Source organism: Juglans microcarpa x Juglans regia, chromosome 1S (genome assembly GCF_004785595.1).
Source record: "Juglans microcarpa x Juglans regia isolate MS1-56 chromosome 1S, Jm3101_v1.0, whole genome shotgun sequence".
NCBI lineage: Eukaryota > Viridiplantae > Streptophyta > Magnoliopsida > Fagales > Juglandaceae > Juglans > Juglans microcarpa x Juglans regia.
This window is the reverse complement of record NC_054595.1, coordinates 450,158-472,158: the sequence shown is the minus strand read 5'-3', so window position 1 is coordinate 472,158 and position 22,001 is coordinate 450,158. Positions and strand designations below refer to the sequence as shown.

The following is a 22,001-nucleotide window of genomic DNA, read 5'->3' as shown; positions in this document are numbered from 1 at the left end:
CTGCAGAGTAAATCATGGTCCTGTGCACCGGGGAGAGCATACCTCCAAACTCAAGGCGTTTACTACTTGAGCCAAACCCTAGGTGTTATTTGCATAGATGAGTTTATGTAGTTGCATATTGCATGGTTAATATATGTATATATATATATATATATATATATATATATATATATATACATATATCCAAAAATTTTCCACTTAAAATCAGTGTCTTAGCAACAGTTAATTCCACTCTCCAAAAAAAAAATAGTTGAGTGTCAACTCGGAAGCTGTCCATACACCATATATAGACTAACGCATATTGACAAACAAAAACAATGTCTATGGAAATAGAACACCCCCCTTGGTACGACGTCGTTGGAGAGTCATATATGTGCCCCAGACACAAGTTTCTGAGCAAAGAATCTATAGATCGATGAATAATGGCTTTTCACGATGAGAAAGATTGGCATGGGATTGCAGTTGCTACCAGTAAACCTTTCTTTTTATGGAGTCAACAAGTTCTTCCATTTTTTTTTTTTTACTCTCTTTTTAATCCTGGAAATACTAGGGGAGGGAGGCCGAGGCGTTTTGGTCCGTCTGAAATTTTTTAAGTTTATGGGACCATTTTATTCTCATTTTAAGTTCCAAGTGTGAACTCATTATTACACATTACTTTCTGTTTGATGCCATGAACTCGAAAAGCATGAATAGGAAATAAAAAATGCACGTCTCCATGCATACAGAAAGGAAGTGGTTGAAGAGGAAAACACAAATGCGAATGTGTGCACAGACAGTAGTTGATAACAAGGCTTTTATTTGGTGAGCCATGAACACAAAACTTTCTAAACACAAATCATGAAAATGATTCGTATCTTCCTGTACTCTTCCATTGTCAAAATGAGTCTCGAGGACATCTGGATTACATCTCTAACTTGGCACCCGAAGTCCCTATATGTATTTCTTAAGGTCATCTTTTACGATCATCCTTTAGTTCTAATATTTGGAAAAATCTATAAGCTCCTAATGAAGTGATCCCCAAAAAATGCAAACACAAGTCCAAGATCAATCTCTCATTTCCCACATTTACAATCCTAGCCTATACAGATATAGACATATCGGCAGAATACAGAGCAGCAAGGGTTGATGCCGAGCCCAACATATGGTTCCTGTTTCAATGATCTCAATACCCATATGTGAGTTTCCCAACATCTGCAACATTTCCAAAGACAACTAGGATTAGCAACCATAAAGGCACCAATATAAACTTCTTATAGATCAACCAGAACCACTATGTGATACCATGACAACATCCAAGTCATAAATCACAATTTTCACGGTTATTTAAAGGGGGTTAACTTGAAGTTGACTTCTATCAGAATTAAATGTTAGTTACTTAATTGTTTTTTTTTACAATTCTCTGCAAAATTTGGCATGTAGTGAACAAAATTGAGTACTGTAATAACAATACATACAAGTGGGGAAAAAGAAGCAGCATATGCTGTGGTAATATGGATCTGATGGGCATCAATTTATGAACCAGCAAATGGATGGCGGTGGGGGAGGTATCTCCCCTTGGAAACACTGGAAATCTTGTTAATCAGTGGTGCATTGGATATGCAGAGGATCATACAATTATTTTTTTTGATAAGTAATAAGATATTTTATTTATCAAAGAGTAGGCATAGCCCAGGTACACTGGAAGTATACATGTACACTGTCCTTTCCAAAATATCAGTGAGCCTTACTAAAGAGGAAACCAAGGTTTTTTGACAGGAAGCAATGCAGCACCCTAACCATAGCATCCCAAGACTCGGGGTTTGGCAGTTAAATGGCAAATATAAAAATAAAATTGCAGAGAGAACACTTTACCAAGCACGAAGTGTTCCACATTTCAATGCCTTCATTGCTGCTTTGGCAAAAACTTGTGCTGCTTCTGCTTCAGCTTCCGCTGCCTCTGCCTCCCTTGCAGCCTTTTCAGCCTCAGCGATAGCAGCTTCTGCTTCTGCAACAGCTTGTGCAGCAGCTGCAGCAGCCTCTTGTGCAGTCATACCCTTCATTTCTGACAGCTCTGCATCGACTTGAGCTTTTGTAAGAATGCTGATCTCTCTCTTTTCTGCCTCTAAAGAATCCTTCTGCCTTTCCTCCAGGAGTAAAAAGGAAGAGCTTCTTCTTTTTCCAGATGTCAAACTTGATGCCATTTTGTACTTGTGTTTTATCTGTCACCACCATAAACGGTATCCCATTCTGAATCATGATCATACTAAATATTTTCCAGTAAAATACAAACTTCTTACTCAAATCGTAGTGGACTCACACACACAAATACCCACATATGCAAATGACAAATGCAAACTTTCATGTCATTAATCAATGAGACAATAAAATTCTTTGTGCTGTGTACATCAATTTCTTTTTAAACTGTTTTCTGGAGTGCAACATTTCAGGAACATCCACAGCTACTAAAATGTATCATCACCTAACTATCTTTGTTATACAAGATTGGCCTTTGCCTTTTATTTTAGTTTTTTGACAAGTAAGATCTATCTTGATACAATAGGAACAAATGTTTCACCCAATTAGCTTAATTAGCTCATCAGTCACCGCAGACAAATGCCTCAGTGTTTACCTATCATTGTTACACCAAGACTTGAAAGATTGAGTACCTTAATCAATCTTCCATTAGCTGTCATATGCTTCAACTTCGTGGACAATAGTTTTCTTAGATTTGACGGTGCCCAGTATCGCTCCTACAAAAAAGAAGAATGCTCAGAATATTACAAACACAAGCTTTTCTGGTTTCTAGAACTCCTGAATTGTAACATGCATGGTTTCATCTAGAGTTAGGAGAGACTGATGCTTTTTGACAAAACTGAGAAACATATTACAGGAAATTCAAAGAGACTCCAAAGAAGTGGAAGATAATGTATCAGCAGCTTGATAAGAATAGTAGTATTATCTGCCCGATACCAGCTAGATGTGATGGACAACAAAAAGGATTAATACACTGCAGCCTTGATAGTTAAAGAAATTTGAAAATTGCTGCATTTAAAAAAAAAAAAAAAAAGTAGCAGCAGCAGCAATCATGTTATTACATTGGGGGAGGGACGTCAAAACCATGCAATGGTTGAATTTTCTGATTTCATATTTGACATGAATCTTATGGATATTCCTCTTGTTGGGGGTTCCTTTCATGGTCTAACAATCATGCTTGGTCTAGATTGGATGGATTTCTTATATCCCCCCTCTTGGAAGATGCATTTTCCAGATGTATGCCAGAAAAGATTACCAAAAATATGTTCTGATTACTTTCCTATATTATTGGATTGTGGAGGCATCCAAGGGGGACGAAGGTACTTAAATTTTAGAATGCATGGTTAAAAGCTGATGGGTTTGTGGAGTTGATTAGACATTGGTGGAGTTCATACCAGATACAGGGCACTCCGAGCTTTATTTTGGCAGGTAAATTGAAAGCTCTGAAGGACCTGAAGTCTTGGAATGAACAGGTATTTGGCAATGTGGAATTCCAGAAGAAGACATTATTACAAGAGTTACAAGGTTTGGAGGGTGTAGAAGTAAGGAGTATGCATTTGAGGGAAAACACCCGCAAAAGCCAAGACATCTCAGAACTAGAAAGGGTGACTCTAATGGAGGAGATTTCTTGGAGGCAATTGGCAAATGTCAAGGGCCTTGTGGCTAAGGGAGGGGGATAAATGTACAAAGTTTTTTCATCGGGTAGCACTCAAATAGGAGGAACAATGCCATCAAGACCCTGACCATAGATGGCCTTGTTTCCTTAGACCAATCAGTGATCAAGGATCACATTGCTGGACATTTCAAAGAGTTGCTTTCCGAACCATATGATTGGAGGGCTAGATTAGATGGTCTATCTTTTGAGGCAATTGATCAGAAAAATATGGGTTGGCTTGAGAGACCTTTTGAAGAGGAGGAGGTACAGCAAGTAGTTAGAAAAATGAATAGAGACAAAGCTTCGAGCCTTGATGATTTTACCATGACATTTTTTCAGACTTGTTGGGAGGTGGTGAAAGAGGATGTCATGAAGGTTTTTCATGAATTTTTCACTTTTGGGAAGTTTGAGGAGTTTTAATTCTAAATTCATTTCACTTGTTCCCAAAAAAGTTGGTGAAATGGAGACGGATTTCCGTCCTATTAGTCTTGTGAGCAGTAAGTACAAGATAATTTCAAAAGTTCTTACTAATAGGATGAGCTTAGTCATGGATAGAATCATTTCTAAGGCCCCATTTGGTTATTGGACTGTAATGAGATCAACTCAGTTTATTCTAATTTTAAGCTGAGTCTAACATCTAAACACCCAACTCTCAAATCACTAAACTCAACTCAACTCAGCTTAAAACCTTTTTACATGTGAGACCCACAATCTTTTTCAATTCAACACCTCTTTATGTGAGGGACCCACAACCTTTTTCAAATTCTCATAAATAAATATAAACTTATTTTAACATCCAAACACATCTAAACTCATCTTAAGTGGGCCCCACAAAACTTACTCTACCATCTCAACTCACTACTATTTATAAAGAACTCAACTAATCTCAACTCAGCCCAACATCTAAATGCAGCCTAAGCCTCAAAATGCATTTGCAAAAGGTAGACAAATATTGGATTCGGTCCTTATCGCTAACGAATTCTTGGACAGCAGGATTAAGTCAGAGTTTCGGGTATTTTGTGTAAATTAGAAATGGAGAAGGCTTATGATCATGTTAATTGAGAATTCATATTTTACTATTTAGGGAGATGTGGTTTTGGGGAGAGATGGAGATTGTGGACAAGGCATTGTGTGTCCATGGTTCGATTCTCGGTTTTGGTGAATGGTGACCTCGTGGGATCCTTCAACAGTTCGTAGGGGTTGTAACAAGGAGATCCATTATCACCCCTCTTATTTGTTATTGTCATGGAGGCTCTTAGCAGAATGTTGTCGGCTTCAGTTGCGGGTGTTTTTTTCTCAAGTTACTCGGTGGGGGATACTAACCATGGCTCTACCATTATTTCGCATCTTTTGTTTGTAGATGATACACTGTTATTTTGTGAGGCGGACCAAGGTATATCCAATCTTTGAGGGCTATCTAGCTTTGCTTTGAAGCTATCTCTGATTTAAAAGTAAATCTTTCTAAATCTGAGTTGGTTGCTGTGGGTAACGTTCGCAACGTAAGGGGTCTGGTCAGCCTATTGGATTGTGTGGTTTATTCGCTGCCTATGAAGTATCTTGATCATTCAAAGCCAAGATTGTTTGGGATGAGGTGCTAGAGAAGATAGAGCGAAGGTTGGCTAGGAGGAAAAAGGTTGTATTTGTCTAAAGGGGCTCGGATTACCTTAATAAAGAGCACACTTTCAAACCTTCCTACATATTTCTTATCATTATTTCCTCTCCCAGCTAGTGTTGCCTTATGGATTGAGAAACTTCAACGAGATTTTCTGTGAAGTGGACTTGGCGAGGAGTTTAAGTTTCATTTAATTGGTTGGGACAAGGTGTGCTCTCCAATGAGGGGTGGCGGATTGGGAGTTTGCAATTTGAGGGTCTTCAACAAGGCTCTTTTAGGGAAATGGCTGTAGAGATATAATTATGAGAGGAAAGCATTATGGAAGGTGGTGTTGATATTAAGTATGGGAGTATAAGGGGGGTTGGTGCTCTAATGAAGTTAGGGGGGCATATGGAGTGGGGTTATGGAAACATATCCGGAAAGGTTGGGGTCCTTCTCTAGCCACACTAGGCTGATTATGGGTGATGGTAATAGAACCAGTTTTTGGCATGATGTTTGGGTTGGAGATACGGCTCTTAAGGATGCTTATCACTCTATTTTCATAATTGCACGGGAATAGGATGCTTTGGTGGCAGATTTGAGGGAAATTACTAATGGCTCACAGCAGTGGAATGTCAGTTTCATTAGGGAGGCACATGATTGGGAGGTTGGTGTCATGTTGAATTCTTTAACTTGTTATACACACTTGGAACTGATGATATAGTGGTGGATAAGCTTGTTTGGTCTCCTTCTAGTAAAGGAAATTTTCTGTGTGCACTTTCTATGAGATTCTCACTACTCAAGCTAGTAATAACTTTTCATGGAAGAGCATTTGGTGTAAAGCACGTAAGGCTGTTTTTTTGGTTTGGACTGCATCCTTAGGGAAGATCCTGACCCTTGACAACCTAAGGAAACGTGGGTTTATCCTTATTGATTGGTGCTGCATGTGCAAAAATAGTGGCGAAACAGTGGATCATTTACTTCTACATTGTGAGTTTGCAAGGGCCTCATGGAATTACTTTTTCAGCAAAATGGGATTAGCATGTGTTATGCCGGGGAGGGTGGTTGACCTACTAGCTAGTTGGAAAGGGATCAAGGGGATGCCCCAAATTGCAGTTGAGTGGAAGATTGCTCCCATGTGTCTACTTTAGTGAATTTGGAGGGAAAGGAATGACCGAAATTTTGAGGATCGAGAGCACTCTTTGGAAGAGTTTAAGAGTTTTTTTTCTGGAAGACTTTATTTATGTGGGCCATTGTTATAGACTTTAATGATCTAATGATCTAAACTTTCATGATTTCATTGTATCCGTTTCTAATTCCTAACTAGGTGTAATCACATGTATACTTCCAGTGTACTTGGGCTATGCCTATTTCAAAATCAATAAAATATCTTCTTATAAAAAAAAAAAAAAAATTTATTACATCGTTTCTGTTCTGTCAAAAGATCATGCTTGAAAGGAAGTCATTTGCAAGTGCACTTTATCTAAGGCAAAACCAATTTATTTGAAAGAAGTGAGGGTAGGAAACGAGTTCTGCTCAAGGGAAAAAACGAATACTCTTTACAGCTTACAAGCACTAAAAGTCAAGAAGTTTGACTACTTTTAGAATTGGTTTCTGCAAGCATGATAGTTAGATGAAGTCCAAGCCAAAAGACAAGCAAGTGAAAATACCTCTATGTACAAAGCAATTGCAGCCCTATCAGAACCCCTTGGCTCCTTCAAATTGGTAATAGCCTCTAATATAAGCTTATCCAACCTACAACCAGGGAAAGGAGGTTCCAACAGAAGAAATTAATGATGCCAAGAAAAACAGGATATCATGGTTAACAGTACAAATATTCCTATATTTCTGGAAGGTTTATAAATTATAAAACCCCCATTTTAGCTGTTATATATAAGCAATATTGATTGACTGCAGTGCCTATTTCCACACGTAGGGGACAGAATCAACCAAAAAGTCATGCAACAAATTTTCCCAGCGTTATACAATATGCAGCTTAGAGACTATGTTTAAAAGTGAAATCAATTTATCAACCAATTAACTTCACTGTTGTGGGCCTCTTCCAAGAGCCAGTGTGTGAAGTGAAATCATTTTATCGTGTTATTTTCCACAAACGGTCTCATTTGATAAAAGATCTTACTCAGAGAGTGGTAGTCTTTGCTAGGGTGGCCACTTGAGGTAAAAATCACATACAAGATAACTTAAGGAAGTGACAGACTAGAATGATAAATTGATGCTGCACATGTAAGAGGATTGGGAAATGGCGGATTACTTGTTACTTAACTGTGAGGTAGCTAGGGCTCTTTGGCATGCTGCTTTTAGCCTCTTCGGATTAAGTTGGGTCATGCCTCGACTGGTGGTGGATCTTTTTCAATGTAAAGGTCAATTTGGCAGCCTGGCAGTGATTTGTCGATAATAATACCAATTTGCCTAATGCCTAATGTTGTGTATTTGGATAGAGATGAATAATTGAAGTTTCAAATTTGTGACAAGAATATGGAGGATCTTAATGATTGTTAATTTTCTATCTTTGTATCTCTGGACCTCAGCCAACTTAGATTTTTCTAGCTATAGGTTTTTGTACTATTATGACCTTTTTAATCTATCCAACTAGATGCATTTAATGTATACTTCCGGTGTACTTTAAAAAAATGTATACTTCCAGTGTACTTGGTATAGTGCCTTATTTATTTATAAAATTATCTTACTTATAAATAATTTATTTACATTTTAATACAATACAGAAAACTAAAGAATTGAGCAAGAGATCTTGCTCCCAACAACTTTTATTTGATTGATTCAATCTTACTCCCAACAACTAGCACAAGAACATCCCAACTAAGAGATCACATCAGCCATCGGACCCTCTGATGAAACATACTACATTTGATGAAATCTTTGCAGGATGTGAGTTCACAAAATTCCTGACTATGACTTTTACAAAGGCCATCAAGGATCTGACACAACTGTCCTCATTTCTCAAAGCCTCAGACCTGCCACGGGCAAGGTCCTAACTCCTTTCCGTGTCATATATGGGTGTGAGATACTAATGAAACAAATGATATTTGTAGTTACAGCAGATGTCTCCAATTCTACATCCAGTTACACTCTTCATCCCAGTAACTGGATGTATAATTGAAATGAGACATTCCCATCATCACTTGTCTACACTTCAGGAAGATTCCATGCCATAAATATATAGATCGGCATAATTTAAAAGCACCCAATATTTTTTGTCTGCCTATTGTCTTGTATTACTAGGTTTTATAGTCTTCCAAAATTATAGTAACATCATTTTTCTATAAGTAAAAAAACATGTCTATAGTAACATCATAAACATCTGAGTAGGAATTGACTACCATATGAACTTTAGATCAGCTAATTTACGAATGAGAATTACTCAAGTATAGGTCACCGATCACGAGTATACAAGTTTTACAGGGATAATAACTGCAATATGATAGTCAGAAGAGGTGTAACCTTGCAAATGGTTCCTTTGAATCAGCAGCCTGCAATGTTCCTCTAGAAATTGCAAGAGGCTTAGCATCAACAGTTTCAACATCATTCTGAGGTATAGTGCTCAGAGACTTAGGGTTATCATCAAGCTTGGGGATTGGTAGATCCCTTTTAAGTGCAAGTTTGGCCTTCTGCCTGGAGCCCCATATCGCCGTCACATTTATATTTCTCCATTTATCCTATCCAGAATATATGATAGTCAAAACTAATACATCATAACACATAATTAGAGATTTACAACTGAGCCTAGGACAGAGCTCCTAATTTGCAGATGCAACAAACAGAAGCACTGTCCATTGGAACCAGTACTAGAGCTTCATAGCTGAAAGTGTAAATTACACTTTCTTCCATAATAGTTGAGAGTACTGTCTGAAGGTCTAAAATAGATACCTTGAGATCCACATTTGAACGTAAATGTAAGATGCCACTGAACTCTGGGTCTGTTAGTATCGTCCGCCATTTGCCTGCCCCGTGTTTAATGACTCCTGCTTTAAGAGCTGCTTCTTCTTCTGCTGTCCACTTTTGCTTAGGAGCACCCATCAACAAACCCCAATTCCTTCTTGAACAAAACCTATACAGTTTATCCTGTAGCTTTTCAGGACCCATGAACAGAAAACAGATAATCAAACATTGAATTGAAATTAATAAACATATACAGAAACCCAACAAAAAATAACTTGAGCACAAAATTCAGTTTTTTTGAGTTGTACTAAAAAACACCCCCCCCCCCCCCCCCCCCCCCCCCCCCCCCCCCCCCCCCCCCCCCCCCCCAAAAAAAAAAAACAAAAAAAAAAAGGAAAAATGAATGATAATATACATCATATGAAACGAAAAATAAAACCCAGCAATTTAATAGCTTTATGTGATCATCTCCTTCTACATACATCATGTGATCGACTATAATACCATCAGCGCGGACCAAGTTTCAAGAAGGCCAAATATTTTATTGTATTGCTAGTAATATGTCAAACCCATGTGAACAGGGAACCAATTCACAAAAACGTTAAAGAAGCATCTATCCCAATCCTCAAATAAACTTCAAATATTCACACAAGCTACCAATACACACGTGCTCCTGCAAAACCAATTCATCGACTTTTAAGTTGATGAATTATAGCCAGCAAATATTAACTTATTTTAATGACTAGAATCAGATTTTAATGCAAATCGGCTCAGATTGTGATTAACCCTGCAAGTTCATACATGCAAAACAATGCGAGATAGATCCGACCGCAAAAAAATGCAAACAACATAAGAAAGCGGAGTGACTAATCGACTTGATGAAATTTTCATCAGCATGATTTGATTGACGTAAGGAACAGGCCTCAAAAGCGGCGAAAAACATACACAATATAATCCAAATGTACCTGTGAGGTTTAAAACGGAGGAGTTGAGGAGGCAGAGGTGTAGCGGATAAAAGGAATTACTATGGAGGGAGGTGGGTTCAGGTGCTAATAATTTAGGATTATATCCCAAAGTTTGCTCGAATTTTTGTAGACTCCAGTCGACGGAATACAGGATTCGGACCCGGAGATAATGGAAGAGATTACGGCATTTGTGTTCTTTTTTGGCTGTTCGTTGTCCGAGAGGAAATACAAGTAGTTTTGGTGTTCTTTTAGAAACAGCGACCCTATATTTTCTGAAATTAGGAAAGGGGTCAGTTTAGGGTTTTTCGAAATGAAACTGTGTCCTGCCTGTATAGAATGATTTGCATTAGTGCCCCTTAATTGTGAATTTTATTTTTTCATGTTATTATGGTTTTTGACTAGATATTTATTTATATTTATATTTATTGTTCTGGTGCAAAACTTTTTCCAATGTTCATGTACTGGTGAATCATCTTTTTATTAATGAGGTGAATCAAGTCATATCACGAGTCAACACCAATTTTCATATATCAAGGATTCTAGATAAATATTTAGTTGTTGTCGAGACTTGGAATATTATTATATTTCCTATGGAAATGAGTATCTGTCCATCATCCAGTTTATCCAACAATGAAAAATGTTACATATACTCACTTTTTCATATTATTTATGCACTCTATTAATATAGACAGTTATTTTATATTAAAAAATTAATACAACTATTCATATTAATAAAGTGCATAAATAATATATAAAAATAACCAATTTTTATTATTGAATCTATATTAGCACACTGAATTTCATTGAATGCTTTACTTTATGGGGAGTTTCATTTTGAGTGTCATAAAATTCCGTACATGACACTGGTGTGAGATTAAAGTCTTGTTTATTTTTTCAGATGAGATGAGTTGAGATTAAAATTAAGAGTTTAATAAAATATTGTTAGAATATATTTTTTTAATATTATTTTTATTTTAGAATTTGAAAAAAAATAAATTGTTTATTTTATTTTGTATAAAAATTTAAAAAAATAGTAATAATTAGATGAGATAAGATGAATTATAAAAATAAACGAGACCTTAAGGTGCTGTGTTCTACTCAAGATCTCACAAATTATCTCAAACTCTCCATGTTCCCTTTCCTCCTTGCATATAGAGTTGGTTTTTTCATTAGGTCCGGTTTGTATTCGCAACCCATCTCAACTCATCTCACTACTATTCATTACTAATCATCAACTTTAACTCACAAATTTCATTACTATTTACAATACATCTCACTACTATTTACAATCCATCTCAACTCATCTTCGAATTCAAACGACACCTAAAAAATGCTTTGGGTTCCCCAAGAGTGTCCGAATAAATTTTTTTTTAACTTAGTAATTAAGAAAGTATTTTTTAATGATGTTATGAATTTTTTTATTTTTATTTTTAAAATGTTTATGATAATTAAAAAATACATTAAAAAAGGAAAAAATAAATAAAAAAACACAAAATACATTATTCGGTAAACTCATTCAGGCTACTTTTTCGATGGTGGTGGCAGGTCTCTTTTTCACTACTTTCTCAATGGAAAAATGAGGCTCAAGTGGAAAAAGGATCGAGGACATCTCCTTCTGAAAAGGAAAAAGGTCAACCATGATGAAAATAGAATGGAGGTTGATGAATTATGCAGCAACCTTGAGACTATTGAACTAATAATGCAGAACGATCGTTTTAGGCATTATAAAGTGTAAGAACTTCCCCCTCTCAAATAATATAAGATTTCATTCATCACATTTCTATTCTCAATTACATCCTGGGTATTACAGAAACTTCACCGAGTAGTGGGTCCGCTGAGGTTATTAGTGTTGAAACAATATACCAACCAATCCGCACCTGTTCAACTTACCCTGCTTGACGAAGACACAAAGAAAAAGGACAAGTTAAACACTGTCAAAACATCGGCCTACATAAGTACAGATCCTGATAGTTAATTGATCCTCTCCAAACAGGTATCCAGAAACAACGTGATACTCTGCATAACTATTGGCACAATGTAATATTACAAGATTGTGACAGATCCCTATTTTGTGCCAGCATGGATCTTATTCAATTCCACAACTAGAGTTGGATTAATTACAAGACTAAGCTTGGCTTTTCTTTCTGAACTTCGTGGCATCTCTGAATGCCTTGTGTGTGTTGCCTACACAAAGAACATGACAGCTGCTTAAAACCAAATGAGCCATTTCCGACGCTGCACAGCCCTACCTTTGTTGGGGTTTACGGTGATTCTTTCTGCATTATCAACAAGCCAGTTGCTGAAATCAGGTGATGACACAAGTTCTTCCAAGGCATTCTCCGTAGAGTCTCTAGTGAACATTTCCCACTCAGCCTTTGAGAATTTTTTCCTTCCAGGTGTTGTATGGAATGTAGAAGGGTACAACAACTCTGAATCTGATAGCTGAAAAGGCAATGTTCTGGAAAAACCTGAAGGATAGAATAGAATTTGTCAAGAACATCTGCAGTGGGTAACAGTCACCATTTCCTTTTTACTAACTATATCAAGCATAAAAGAGATCAATTAAACCTCGATCGGCAGAATTGCATGGAGCCAGGGTGAAATTTTTGGTTTGGGGCTTAAACAACTTATTAGAGCTATCATCACCCCGAACATTGTACAAATCTTCATTATCTGAGTCTCCAAAGGGTGAATAATCAGGAACTCGAGTTCTTTTCCGCTTCGTTCTAGGAGATTTCACCATATTTCTGTAGAAGTATTCCACAGATTGAATGCATTACAGATCACAGGACACAGCACAAAACAAAAGAAACACTTACTCCATAAAAGAAAGAAATGAAACATGCGAGATAAAGTGCAGATAGTTTTTTTACAAGTCTAATAGTGTAGATAGATAGTTTAGGACAATTTATTATTCCTTAGAGCTCAAGAGGTTCAAAAACACCATGCAAATATGTCGGATATTTTTTCCAGGCCACAATAGCATACCGTCTTTCAGTTATTTGAGAGTAGGAGCAGAGAATGATTATCCCCTCCCCCCAAAATCAGCAAATTTTTCTAACGGCATGTCAACATTATCATAATTTGGAGATAAGTGTCAAATATATGAGTGCCAAAAACCTTAATGGATGAAATGGAAGTAGATCTTGAAATCCTGATGATGGAAGGTAATCGTTAAGCTCCGGAATTGTAAAATCATACTTGTACAAGCGACGAAGGAATCTCAATCTACAGATTCTCCTTGATAATGATGAGACCATTATTCCAGCTATTAAAGCTTCAGCTGCCAGAAGAGGATCTACAGAACTCTAGAAAGCAACACACTGTCAGGGTTGTTACCATTTCTTTGGAAACAAGAAGCTTATATGTAATTAACTGAACCATGGTTTTACTATATATTGGTAGGGATGAATAAATTTATTTTTCTGGGGTCAATGAAAAGAAACCTGAAGAATCATAATGGCAGCCAAAATACGGATGGACCAAGCAACAAAGTGAGACGTGCTTATATCAATCGATCCATCTTCCGTCAGGACAAGCTTGCGGACTACCCAGAAGCCCATCCACGCTCCAGTCAGAACAACAAAAGCCAGCAGAAATATTGTCAACTGCAATTCATGGTTTTGAAAAACATTTCAATTTCTTAATTTGCTAAGCAATATCATCAGTTAGTGCTAGGTCTACATAGAGATCTTAATAAAGTAAACTTACAAATGACGCGGCTTGATGTGAGATGTTAGATCTACTTTACAATAAAAAGAGTTTTACAATCTGATGTCTCACATCAAGCCACACCAGTTTATAAGTTCACTTTTGTAATATCTCTGTATAGCCAAGCATTTCTCTTAATATAACGGCCATTTTAATTAAAAAAACCTAAATAAAACAACATAAACAACAATAATCCAAACGAACACAAAGAATAGTGGTTTACTTTTACAGTTTCAAGTGAATTAAAAAAAATCTGGTTTTAATTTTCAAACCAAATATTACATACACGCCTAAAGAATACTTTTTTCCTTTTAGAAAGTAAAGATTTATAAATTTCAAGGATGACAGTTGAAAACAAAGAAGAGAAATGAAGACGGATGAGATCCAAAGAGGATAAGACCTTAAATACTATTTTCTACATAAACCTCAAGAAGGCATTCCATTCAGAATATAATTTAACCCCCTTTTTCTTTTGGGGGAAAGGGTAGAGATATCTGTTTATTTTATCAGTATATTCCAAATGTAGGACTGCCTAAATAACTTAAAATATCCACAATTAAATAAGTTCTAACAGAGGTTTTGCCAAGCTCTCAACTGAAACTAAATAATGCTCATGACGTGTCTGTGCTTTAACTTCTGAAGAAAGCTAGATCATAACTAATTTGATTTGGGTTAATAAGATTTATCCCATTTCCACCAACTTCTCCGCCACCAAAGTGAAAGCCAAGGCAATAAAGCTAAACTAATAATTTATGTGTCCAAGTAAATAAGCTAAATACATAATGAAATCAAGGGACAAAGAGGTAGCTCCTATATACTAGGAAAATGCATAGAAGCCAGAAAATTCTTTGTTTCTAATTAATCATTCATGTGTACGACTATATCAAGGCCTTTTCAGCAAAGAAAAGAATAACATAAAAAAAGAAGGATGCAGATGCAAGACCCTGAAGTTATTCTCTCTACCTAGCATATTTACATACATACAGGATAGTACATGTCTTCACTGATTCCTATCTCCATAAGTATTGAATGGCACAATCCAGGTAAGTATCGGAGGAGGAAAGATCCCAAACCAACCTGTCAAAAAGATTTTATTTAAAACATCTTTTACATGTAAAAGAAGAAGGGCAGGGAAGTGAGTTGAGTTAAGGTTGATACCCACAGCAGATGAGTATATAAAAATTGCAAGTGAGCTCTTTCGACCAGTCGGTAGAAGCTTCATCCCCTGTCAATAACCAGAAAGGATATTCCATATTACAACTTTTGTTGGTTGCCATATGACAATACCAGGAAAAGATAACAAGGTAACATCAATAAATTTTTTCCAGATTAAAGTTAGAGACAGTAGTTATTCAAAGCCTTGATCCAATAAAGAAGCCGACATAGATGATAATACAAAATTTCCTCCATACAAAACTGATAAGTGATAAACCAATTTGACCAGAAAAGAAATGAAATGATAAAATCGTATACGAACATTAAACAAACTCAATAGTGAAATGAAATACCAAAACTGAAAGCAAAGCATATACAAGTTACAAACATCCAACTGAAACTGGAATCCAGATAATTCTTTTTTTTTTTTTTTTTTTTTCCTGTTAAGTAAAATAAACTTTTATCGAAACAAGTAAACAAGTGTTGCCCATGTACATAGGGAGTATACAAAAGAGAACACCTATCACAAGTTAGGAGCTAGAATGCAAGAAAGTCATCAGAATCCAGCATTGCCTAGATAACAGCACTAATGCACCGGATCTCATCGGAATCCAGACAATCCTTTTTGCCCAGTTAGGAAACCCACCCTAGTAACAATACAGTAACAAAGATGGAACAACAGTTTTAACCAAAAGGAGCACAACAAAGAAGAAGGATGAATGGCATCATAGTGGATATCATTATATCCATATCTATATATATCTACCTGTTATGTAAATTCTTATTTGCAAGTCCAGTAAACCTTAATAGAAAATTCAGTTTATATTTAAACCTTAAAAATTGCAAACGGAATCCATATTATTAATAGTAAAGGAATGAAAAGCTATCTTACCTGAAAAAGGATTATCAATATTACAAGGATGACCCCGATCGAGATTGCGCTTCCATAATAAAATATCAATGAATTGCTCAGAGAGGATGACAGGCTCATCAGAACTATGCCCAGGATTAAACATGTTATGCGATATGAAAAGAGTTCTGCCAAAAATAACAAAACAATCAAATAGTAATTGAACACCTCACTAGCAAGAAAATTAGAGGGAAGGAATGTATCCACTGATTAGACAACAAAATACCTTCTTCAATGGACACCTCAAATTTTTCTAAGGATGAACCAGTAGTCCGTATGTCTAAGAGCCTGTTGTCAAAAGGTGACATGGAACGAACCCAAGAACCCTTAGTAACTTTCTCCCACTGACTTTGAGGGCACATCCCTATCCCTATAGACATATTCCTGCAAAGAGAAAATACTACTTTTATTTAATAACCAAATAATTTTAAATTGTTGTTATATCAGCAAGTCTAATTTTGAACCACTTAAGAATACATTTGGGAAGAAAAGAAAACATTAATTTTTAGGTGAGAATTGAGATCGATGGGCACCTCATAAAAGTAACTTAATTCTGCATTGTGCTACTAAACTTAAGACATTAGTCTATAATATTAACTTATCCGACCAACTCAAATATTCTGTTATTTGGGACTGTTATTTCCAACCAATAACACTCTTCAAGACATGTAATTCCCACAAATTTCAATCATGGATATAAATTGTCTGGTAGATTACTTTATCTTAAACAAATACAGCATTGCTGCATGAATTCCAACTTCTCCGAAGCAGCAGCGAATACATGATCATCAAGAATATGCAATTCTAGAACAGTAAACTAATTTTCCCAGTCAGTCAAATCAATCACTATGTTTGGAATGCCAGGTGTGAAAATCACATGATACAATGACTCACCTATGGAAACAAACCTCAATATTCTGTAGAAGAATGCTTGGATCTTTTTGCGATATATTCACCTTCACCAAGTGGGCAAATTTTCTCAAATTTTTAAGCCTTGACAATCCACGGATATGAACTCTTTCAACGATCGCTGAAGTATCAGGCTTCAAACCTGGAGAGTTTTTCATTGGCAGACCGCTAGATAGCTGCAGCCTAGTTGATTGACCAACAACTGCGAAACCAAATTGATAACAGTAGACGATCACTGTCTATCTAAATTCTCAGAAGCATAAAACCAAGTGTTTACTCCAAATGTTCCTTATATGACTCTCATTCCCATTAAAGGTTCACTTTAATTTCCATTAAAAAAATGAGAGAGGGAGAGAGAGGAAATGAAAGGAGAATAGCCTATAACAAGTTCCCTTATTGAGTCTATTTAAAAATGTTCCATTGCACATTTGCATTCCCTCGTTGCTACCAAGAACCCAACAGCGGGCACAGCATCCAAACTTAATATTAATTTGCATCAAATAGGACCCAAAATTGAACACTTAATTCTCTTATATGCCTTGGCATAAAGAAAAGAAATAGAATAAATCATTTACATTCGTAATGCTAATCTTCGCTACCCAATATTCAAAAACCATCAGAAAAATAGAATTCTTGCTTTAAAAAATTCGCAAAAGGAACTAACTATAAACAGAAAACTTGTAATGGTTTTTCATATTCTATGTTCACAAAGTTAAATCTTTCACTAACTTTTGCTGACATATTTCGTCAGTTTGTCCAAAAAAGGCCAGAAGCATATCAGAATTATGACTAATTTCTGCTTTGAATCACTAAATACAATTTCGGAACCCTAAATATTGAGAATGTCCAAGGCACAGCCAAATTCAACGTGTAATCGAAGAGAGGAGCGTACCCAAAGAACTTTCGGTGGCTGAGGCCCGACCCGAAATGGCGAGAAAGAGCAGAAACAGGATACGGGCGAAGATCCGAAGGGGTTTAGGAGAAGCCATGGTTTCTGCAGGGAAAGGTAGTCGTTGAGAATACGGTAAAATGGGAAGGGCAATTCTGCTATTTTGCAACGGAGCTACCTCGAATCGAGCCTTAATTGGGCCTCACCGACTTTATTATTATAAATATTTTCTTGGTACTCCCCCCCGACTTTACTTGTTTTTAAAGGAAAGGAAAATTCTGCATCATACGGCACTGCAAAAATAATCGATATAAAGATTTATTATTAAAAAATTAATTAATTTTAATATAAATTTATTTTTTTTAAAAAAATTATACGATGTTGATGTATTTTAAGACCCAAAATATCACTTTTCTTTAAAAATAGAGTTTACAAGTTTTGAGCATGTAAATTAAAAAAAAAAAAAAAAAAAATGAGTAAAACTTGTATAAATCATTATTATTGTTAAAATCAAGGCGTCCTAATGTTTATAATTGATTTGTCGAAATGATTGTTCTAGTTTTTTGCAGGGTTTTCTCGATTTTCCTTTTTAAACTGAGCGAAGAATATGAGGAGGGTCTTTTTGAAGATAGCTTGAATGCAAATCCTTAAAAGCCATGTTCGATAGACAATTTACTGAGAACTACATCCAACACAAACACTAGCAAGTCCAACACAAGTTGCTATTTGTTGGGTACTAAGTCGGAATGAAAGTGAGGGCCCCTATTAGTGCTTTCAAGTTCCGACCTTTGCGATGCTCTGCAACTGCAAGGCTGGCCTCCATTGCCATAGTGCCTACCCCACGCCTCCTGGCTCATGCTGCCACCCCTTCCTTTCCAGATGTTGTACTTCCTGCTCCATCTGAAAAAATTAAAAAAATTAAAAATACAGAGACAGGCATAGTCGCATAGCTTGATTAATCAACCATGTCTGTCCTGTCCATGTGAAATCTCAGCTTCACTTCTTGTAATTTCTCTGTTCTTTCTTTGCAGGAATTCATGGTGACTGTATGGCAGATAATCTACAATATAAAGAAGAAGCCAATGTAGTTTAACAATGTTTATATGCTCTTTTTAAGCCTGTAATTGTGATTACAGACACAGAAAAGTACTTCGAATTGTTCTCCCACCATATGTCAACATTAAACTTCAAGGTTGAAGAATGAAATTTCTAATAAAATTTCTCACTCACTGCCCATTTCCAATCAAGTTGAGAAAACATAAATCCAATTTTACCATTTCAGAAGCAAGCAAAGATACAAAACCTACATCTGCACCTGTTTCGTCACTTTCTATTAGAGATTTCCATCTTTGTGGTTTCAATGCACACTGCTCGATCACAACCCAATACCCCCCGTCCCCTTCCTTCACCCCCCAAACTCCCTCAGATAGAATTCTGGAAACAAAACTACCTAAAGCCTGCATCTGGTTTAATTGTTGCTTCACTAAGTTCTTCAAAACTGCCAAAGGGAGAGAATCACCAGAGAATCATCCGAACGCATGCAAACTCCACAAGCCAATGTAACCCACAGAATCATCCGAACCAAATCCCCCAGCGCCAATGTAACCCGCATATGAATGGGGACCCGATCGTCAAGACGCAAAGTGGCCCCGTTCTGATACTCATGGTGACACGAGCATCTCACCTCGCCTACAATCCCGGGTTCACCGCTGGCTTTCTGGGAGTCATGAAAATCAGCGAGGTCACGTAGGAAAAACGTACCGGTGACTAAAAGTAGCGCCGTTGCCGGGGATCGAACCCGGGTCACCCGCGTGACAGGCGGGAATACTTACCACTATACTACAACGACTCGTTGATGCAATTGAAGACTCAGTTTTTATCTTAACTCATAGAATATATATGTATTAAGATTAAGATGCTCTCTTATCCAGTTTTTGGAGTCTACATTGAGAGTAAAAGATACATGATGTGTGATATTTAGCTCATTTTATAGCTTTGAATGCTTAATAGAAAAGTTTTGTCAATCGAGGTTAATAAATCAAGCTGCCATCTTAGTGTACTGCCAATTATGAGGGCATATTTGCAAGAAAGTTAGAGAAAAGCATTATCTTCAAGAGTTAAATATGTTCTCCACCAAGTAGTTTAAGCAGATTGATACAAGGATGTTGGAGGAGAAGTGGTAGATGAAGAAGAGAATGGGTTTAGTAGCAAAGGAATTGCAATAGGAAGATGGTTTAGATTACACAGACACATTCAATCCTGTTATTAAACCTGTAACTATGCGCATTATTAAACCTGTAGTTCACTTTGATTGGCCTTTGTGCCAATTAGATGTTTCCTTGTATGTTCATCTCAATGAGGAAGTTTATATGGAGTAGGCTAGGCTTGCTACCCGCATGGTGCGGGGCGGGGGGTGCCCTTCCCCGCACCCCGCCCCGCACCATGCGGGGTTGGGGATTTTCCCCCCGCCCCCCGGCCCCGGGAGGCGGGGTCCCCCGCCCCGGTGCCGGGGGGCGGGGGAAAAACCCCCATCCGCCCGCCCCCCGCCATTATGTTAAAAAAAAATTTTTTTTGGTCTAAAAATATTTTTTTAGATCAAAATTATAATATATTTTAAATAATAAATTAAAATTTATAAAAAAATTTAAACTCATTAGAGTTAGATTTTGGATTGATTTGGCCTCCTAGGCCAATCTTTATATAGGAGGCCAAGGCAATACAATAGTCATCCTTAAGCAATGTAGGCAATTGGCTTTATTGACTCTGACCATCCATCTCTTGTTTACGAACTAAATAAAGCACTCTATAGTTTGAAACAATCCATTCGGGCTTGGTTTGACAGATTTTCACAAACCTTACTTAGGTTTTATGGAATCTAAGCTTGCTTACTCTCTTTTTGTCTTCCACTGTGACGACATAAATGTGTTTCTCTTAGTTTTAAGTGTATGACATTATAATTACAGGTAGTAATTTGCAATTTCTATTTCTTCTTACCTCATGTCTGAAGTTTGAACCTGCTCTTAAGGACTTAGGTCCTTTGCATTATTTCTTGGGGATGAAAATTGTTGATGTCATGTTTTGCAGCCCGAACAGTTCCACAAAACCCAAGCTCCTTGGTCGAGGTCACTCTGATGCTTAAGTCAATAGATAGTTCTCTAGTGACGGAGAATGAAATATAGAGCAAAGTATAATAGTTATGCAGGTTAAATCGAGAGTTTCCCGTAGGAGGGTTATCCCTTATTTATATCTGATTTGGGCCCTTCCGTTGAGGGAGATAGTGGCGTGACAGACGCCAGGCCTGCCACCACTCATTCTCTATCGCCTTAGTGGGTGACAGTCTGCGGCCTAGCGGGAGATTGCACCGTGCTTGTAGTCCTACGTCTGTCTGGCCGCCACTTCTCTGTCATGCCAAGAGGTGTTAGATCGTGGGAGAGCCATCCTTGGCTCGTGGGATGCTCCGTCGCGCACTGGATTCCCTGACATTGACTTGGGTTGGCTCGTGCCTTGGATCCGTGACTCTGGGACCGGGTGCATGCCGATGGTGTGAGTGTCCGGCTTGGTGGTTAGACTTGTTAATTTGCCTACCCCTGAAGTGTTCCTCCCGATCCTCTCGGGCCTTGAGTCGACAGGCCAATCTTGATTGGGCCTGTGCTCACTTCCCGATCCTCTAGGGCCTTGAGTCGACAGGCCAATCTTGATTAGGCCTGCGCTCACTTCCCGATCCTCTCGCCCTGGGTTCCCAATTCCCTCTGAGGTATAATTTCGTATCTCAGGCCCTCCTGCACTGTGTTGGGCACTCGGTCTTTGATCTTGTGGCCTTGGGTTTTTAGCTCCCTTACTCTGGCCCGAGCTTCGTGGTTGGGCTTTTCTAGGTTCGGGCCCTTTTGGGGTGGGCCTCCCCTCACAAAAATCACCTATGATTCATCTGTTGTTATTTTGTCTCAATCAAAGTGCATTACTGATTTACTACATCGGTCCAAAATGGCTAGGGCTAATCCTTGCTCCACCTAGGTTGTTTCAGGCTCTAAATTATCTCAGCTTGTAGGTCATGATCCTCTTGAAAATGTGACTGTCTATAACAAGTTGTTGGTGCATTACAATATTGCACTCTCATTAGATCTGAAATTGCTTCCACAATGAACCATCTTCGTCAATTTTTTCAGTCTCCTACCACAGCTCATTGGTTTGTTGCTAAGCAAGTCCTATGTTACCTCAAGGGCTCTCTACTTAATAGCTTGTTTTTGCAAGGGCTCTTTCCATCTCAATGCCTTTTGTGACTAAGATTG

At 37.4% G+C, this 22,001-nt stretch overlaps 2 protein-coding genes and 1 non-coding gene across 6 annotated transcripts; all 3 read right to left on the bottom strand.

Moving 5' to 3' along the window:
* Positions 1-776: 776 nt before the first annotated feature.
* LOC121247850 (telomere repeat-binding factor 2-like) lies at positions 777-10,419 on the bottom strand. 3 transcript variants are annotated; one of them, XM_041146312.1, is made up of 7 exons: positions 10,142-10,419; positions 9,165-9,365; positions 8,739-8,953; positions 6,929-7,013; positions 2,646-2,729; positions 1,852-2,198; positions 777-1,191 (listed from the first exon to the last, which is right to left on the bottom strand). In XM_041146312.1, coding segments are annotated over exons 2-7 (882 nt in total). In that variant the 5' UTR covers positions 9,315-9,365; positions 10,142-10,419; the 3' UTR covers positions 777-1,190. The 3 variants fall into 3 exon arrangements, with proteins under 3 accessions (XP_041002246.1, XP_041002245.1, XP_041002244.1); XM_041146311.1 differs by having other exon boundaries at positions 9,165-9,359; XM_041146310.1 differs by having other exon boundaries at positions 9,165-9,345; positions 10,142-10,416.
* A 1,470-nt stretch (positions 10,420-11,889) lies between these two features.
* LOC121247848 (nuclear envelope integral membrane protein 1) lies at positions 11,890-17,935 on the bottom strand. Of its 2 annotated transcripts, none has more exons than XM_041146307.1 (10): positions 17,719-17,935; positions 16,812-17,028; positions 16,144-16,301; positions 15,900-16,045; positions 15,015-15,077; positions 14,837-14,929; positions 13,588-13,749; positions 13,262-13,449; positions 12,710-12,888; positions 11,890-12,609 (listed from the first exon to the last, which is right to left on the bottom strand). In XM_041146307.1, the coding sequence occupies exons 1-10, from the start codon at positions 17,813-17,815 to the stop codon at positions 12,350-12,352; spliced, it is 1,563 nt and encodes a 520-aa protein (XP_041002241.1). In that variant the 5' UTR covers positions 17,816-17,935; the 3' UTR covers positions 11,890-12,349. The 2 variants fall into 2 exon arrangements, with proteins under 2 accessions (XP_041002241.1, XP_041002242.1); XM_041146308.1 differs by having other exon boundaries at positions 13,343-13,449; positions 17,719-17,923.
* Positions 17,936-19,492: 1,557 nt separating this feature from the next.
* TRNAD-GUC lies at positions 19,493-19,564 on the bottom strand. Its single transcript has one exon. It is a non-coding gene; the product is annotated as a tRNA-Asp (tRNA).
* Between the last annotated feature and the right edge of the window lie 2,437 nt (positions 19,565-22,001).

Bases quoted from the DNA above. Each gene is read 5' to 3' on its own strand.
- LOC121247850 (XM_041146312.1), bottom strand. From the start codon at position 9,314: ATGGGTGCTCCTAAGCAAAAGTGGACAGCAGAAGAAGAAGCAGCTCTT. The intron at 7,014-8,738 runs GTTACACCTCTT...CCCTGGTTGTAG, and splicing joins TCAAAGGAACCATTTGCAAG to GTTGGATAAGCTTATATTAG. The intron at 2,730-6,928 runs GTATTTTCACTT...TCTTTTTTGTAG, and splicing joins CAATTGCTTTGTACATAGAG to GAGCGATACTGGGCACCGTC.
- LOC121247848 (XM_041146307.1), bottom strand. From the start codon at position 17,815: ATGGCTTCTCCTAAACCCCTTCGGATCTTCGCCCGTATCCTGTTTCTG. The intron at 14,930-15,014 runs GTGGGTATCAAC...TCTTTTTGACAG, and splicing joins TTTTTATATACTCATCTGCT to GTTGGTTTGGGATCTTTCCT. The intron at 13,450-13,587 runs GTTTCTTTTCAT...GTTGCTTTCTAG, and splicing joins CTGCCATTATGATTCTTCAG to AGTTCTGTAGATCCTCTTCT.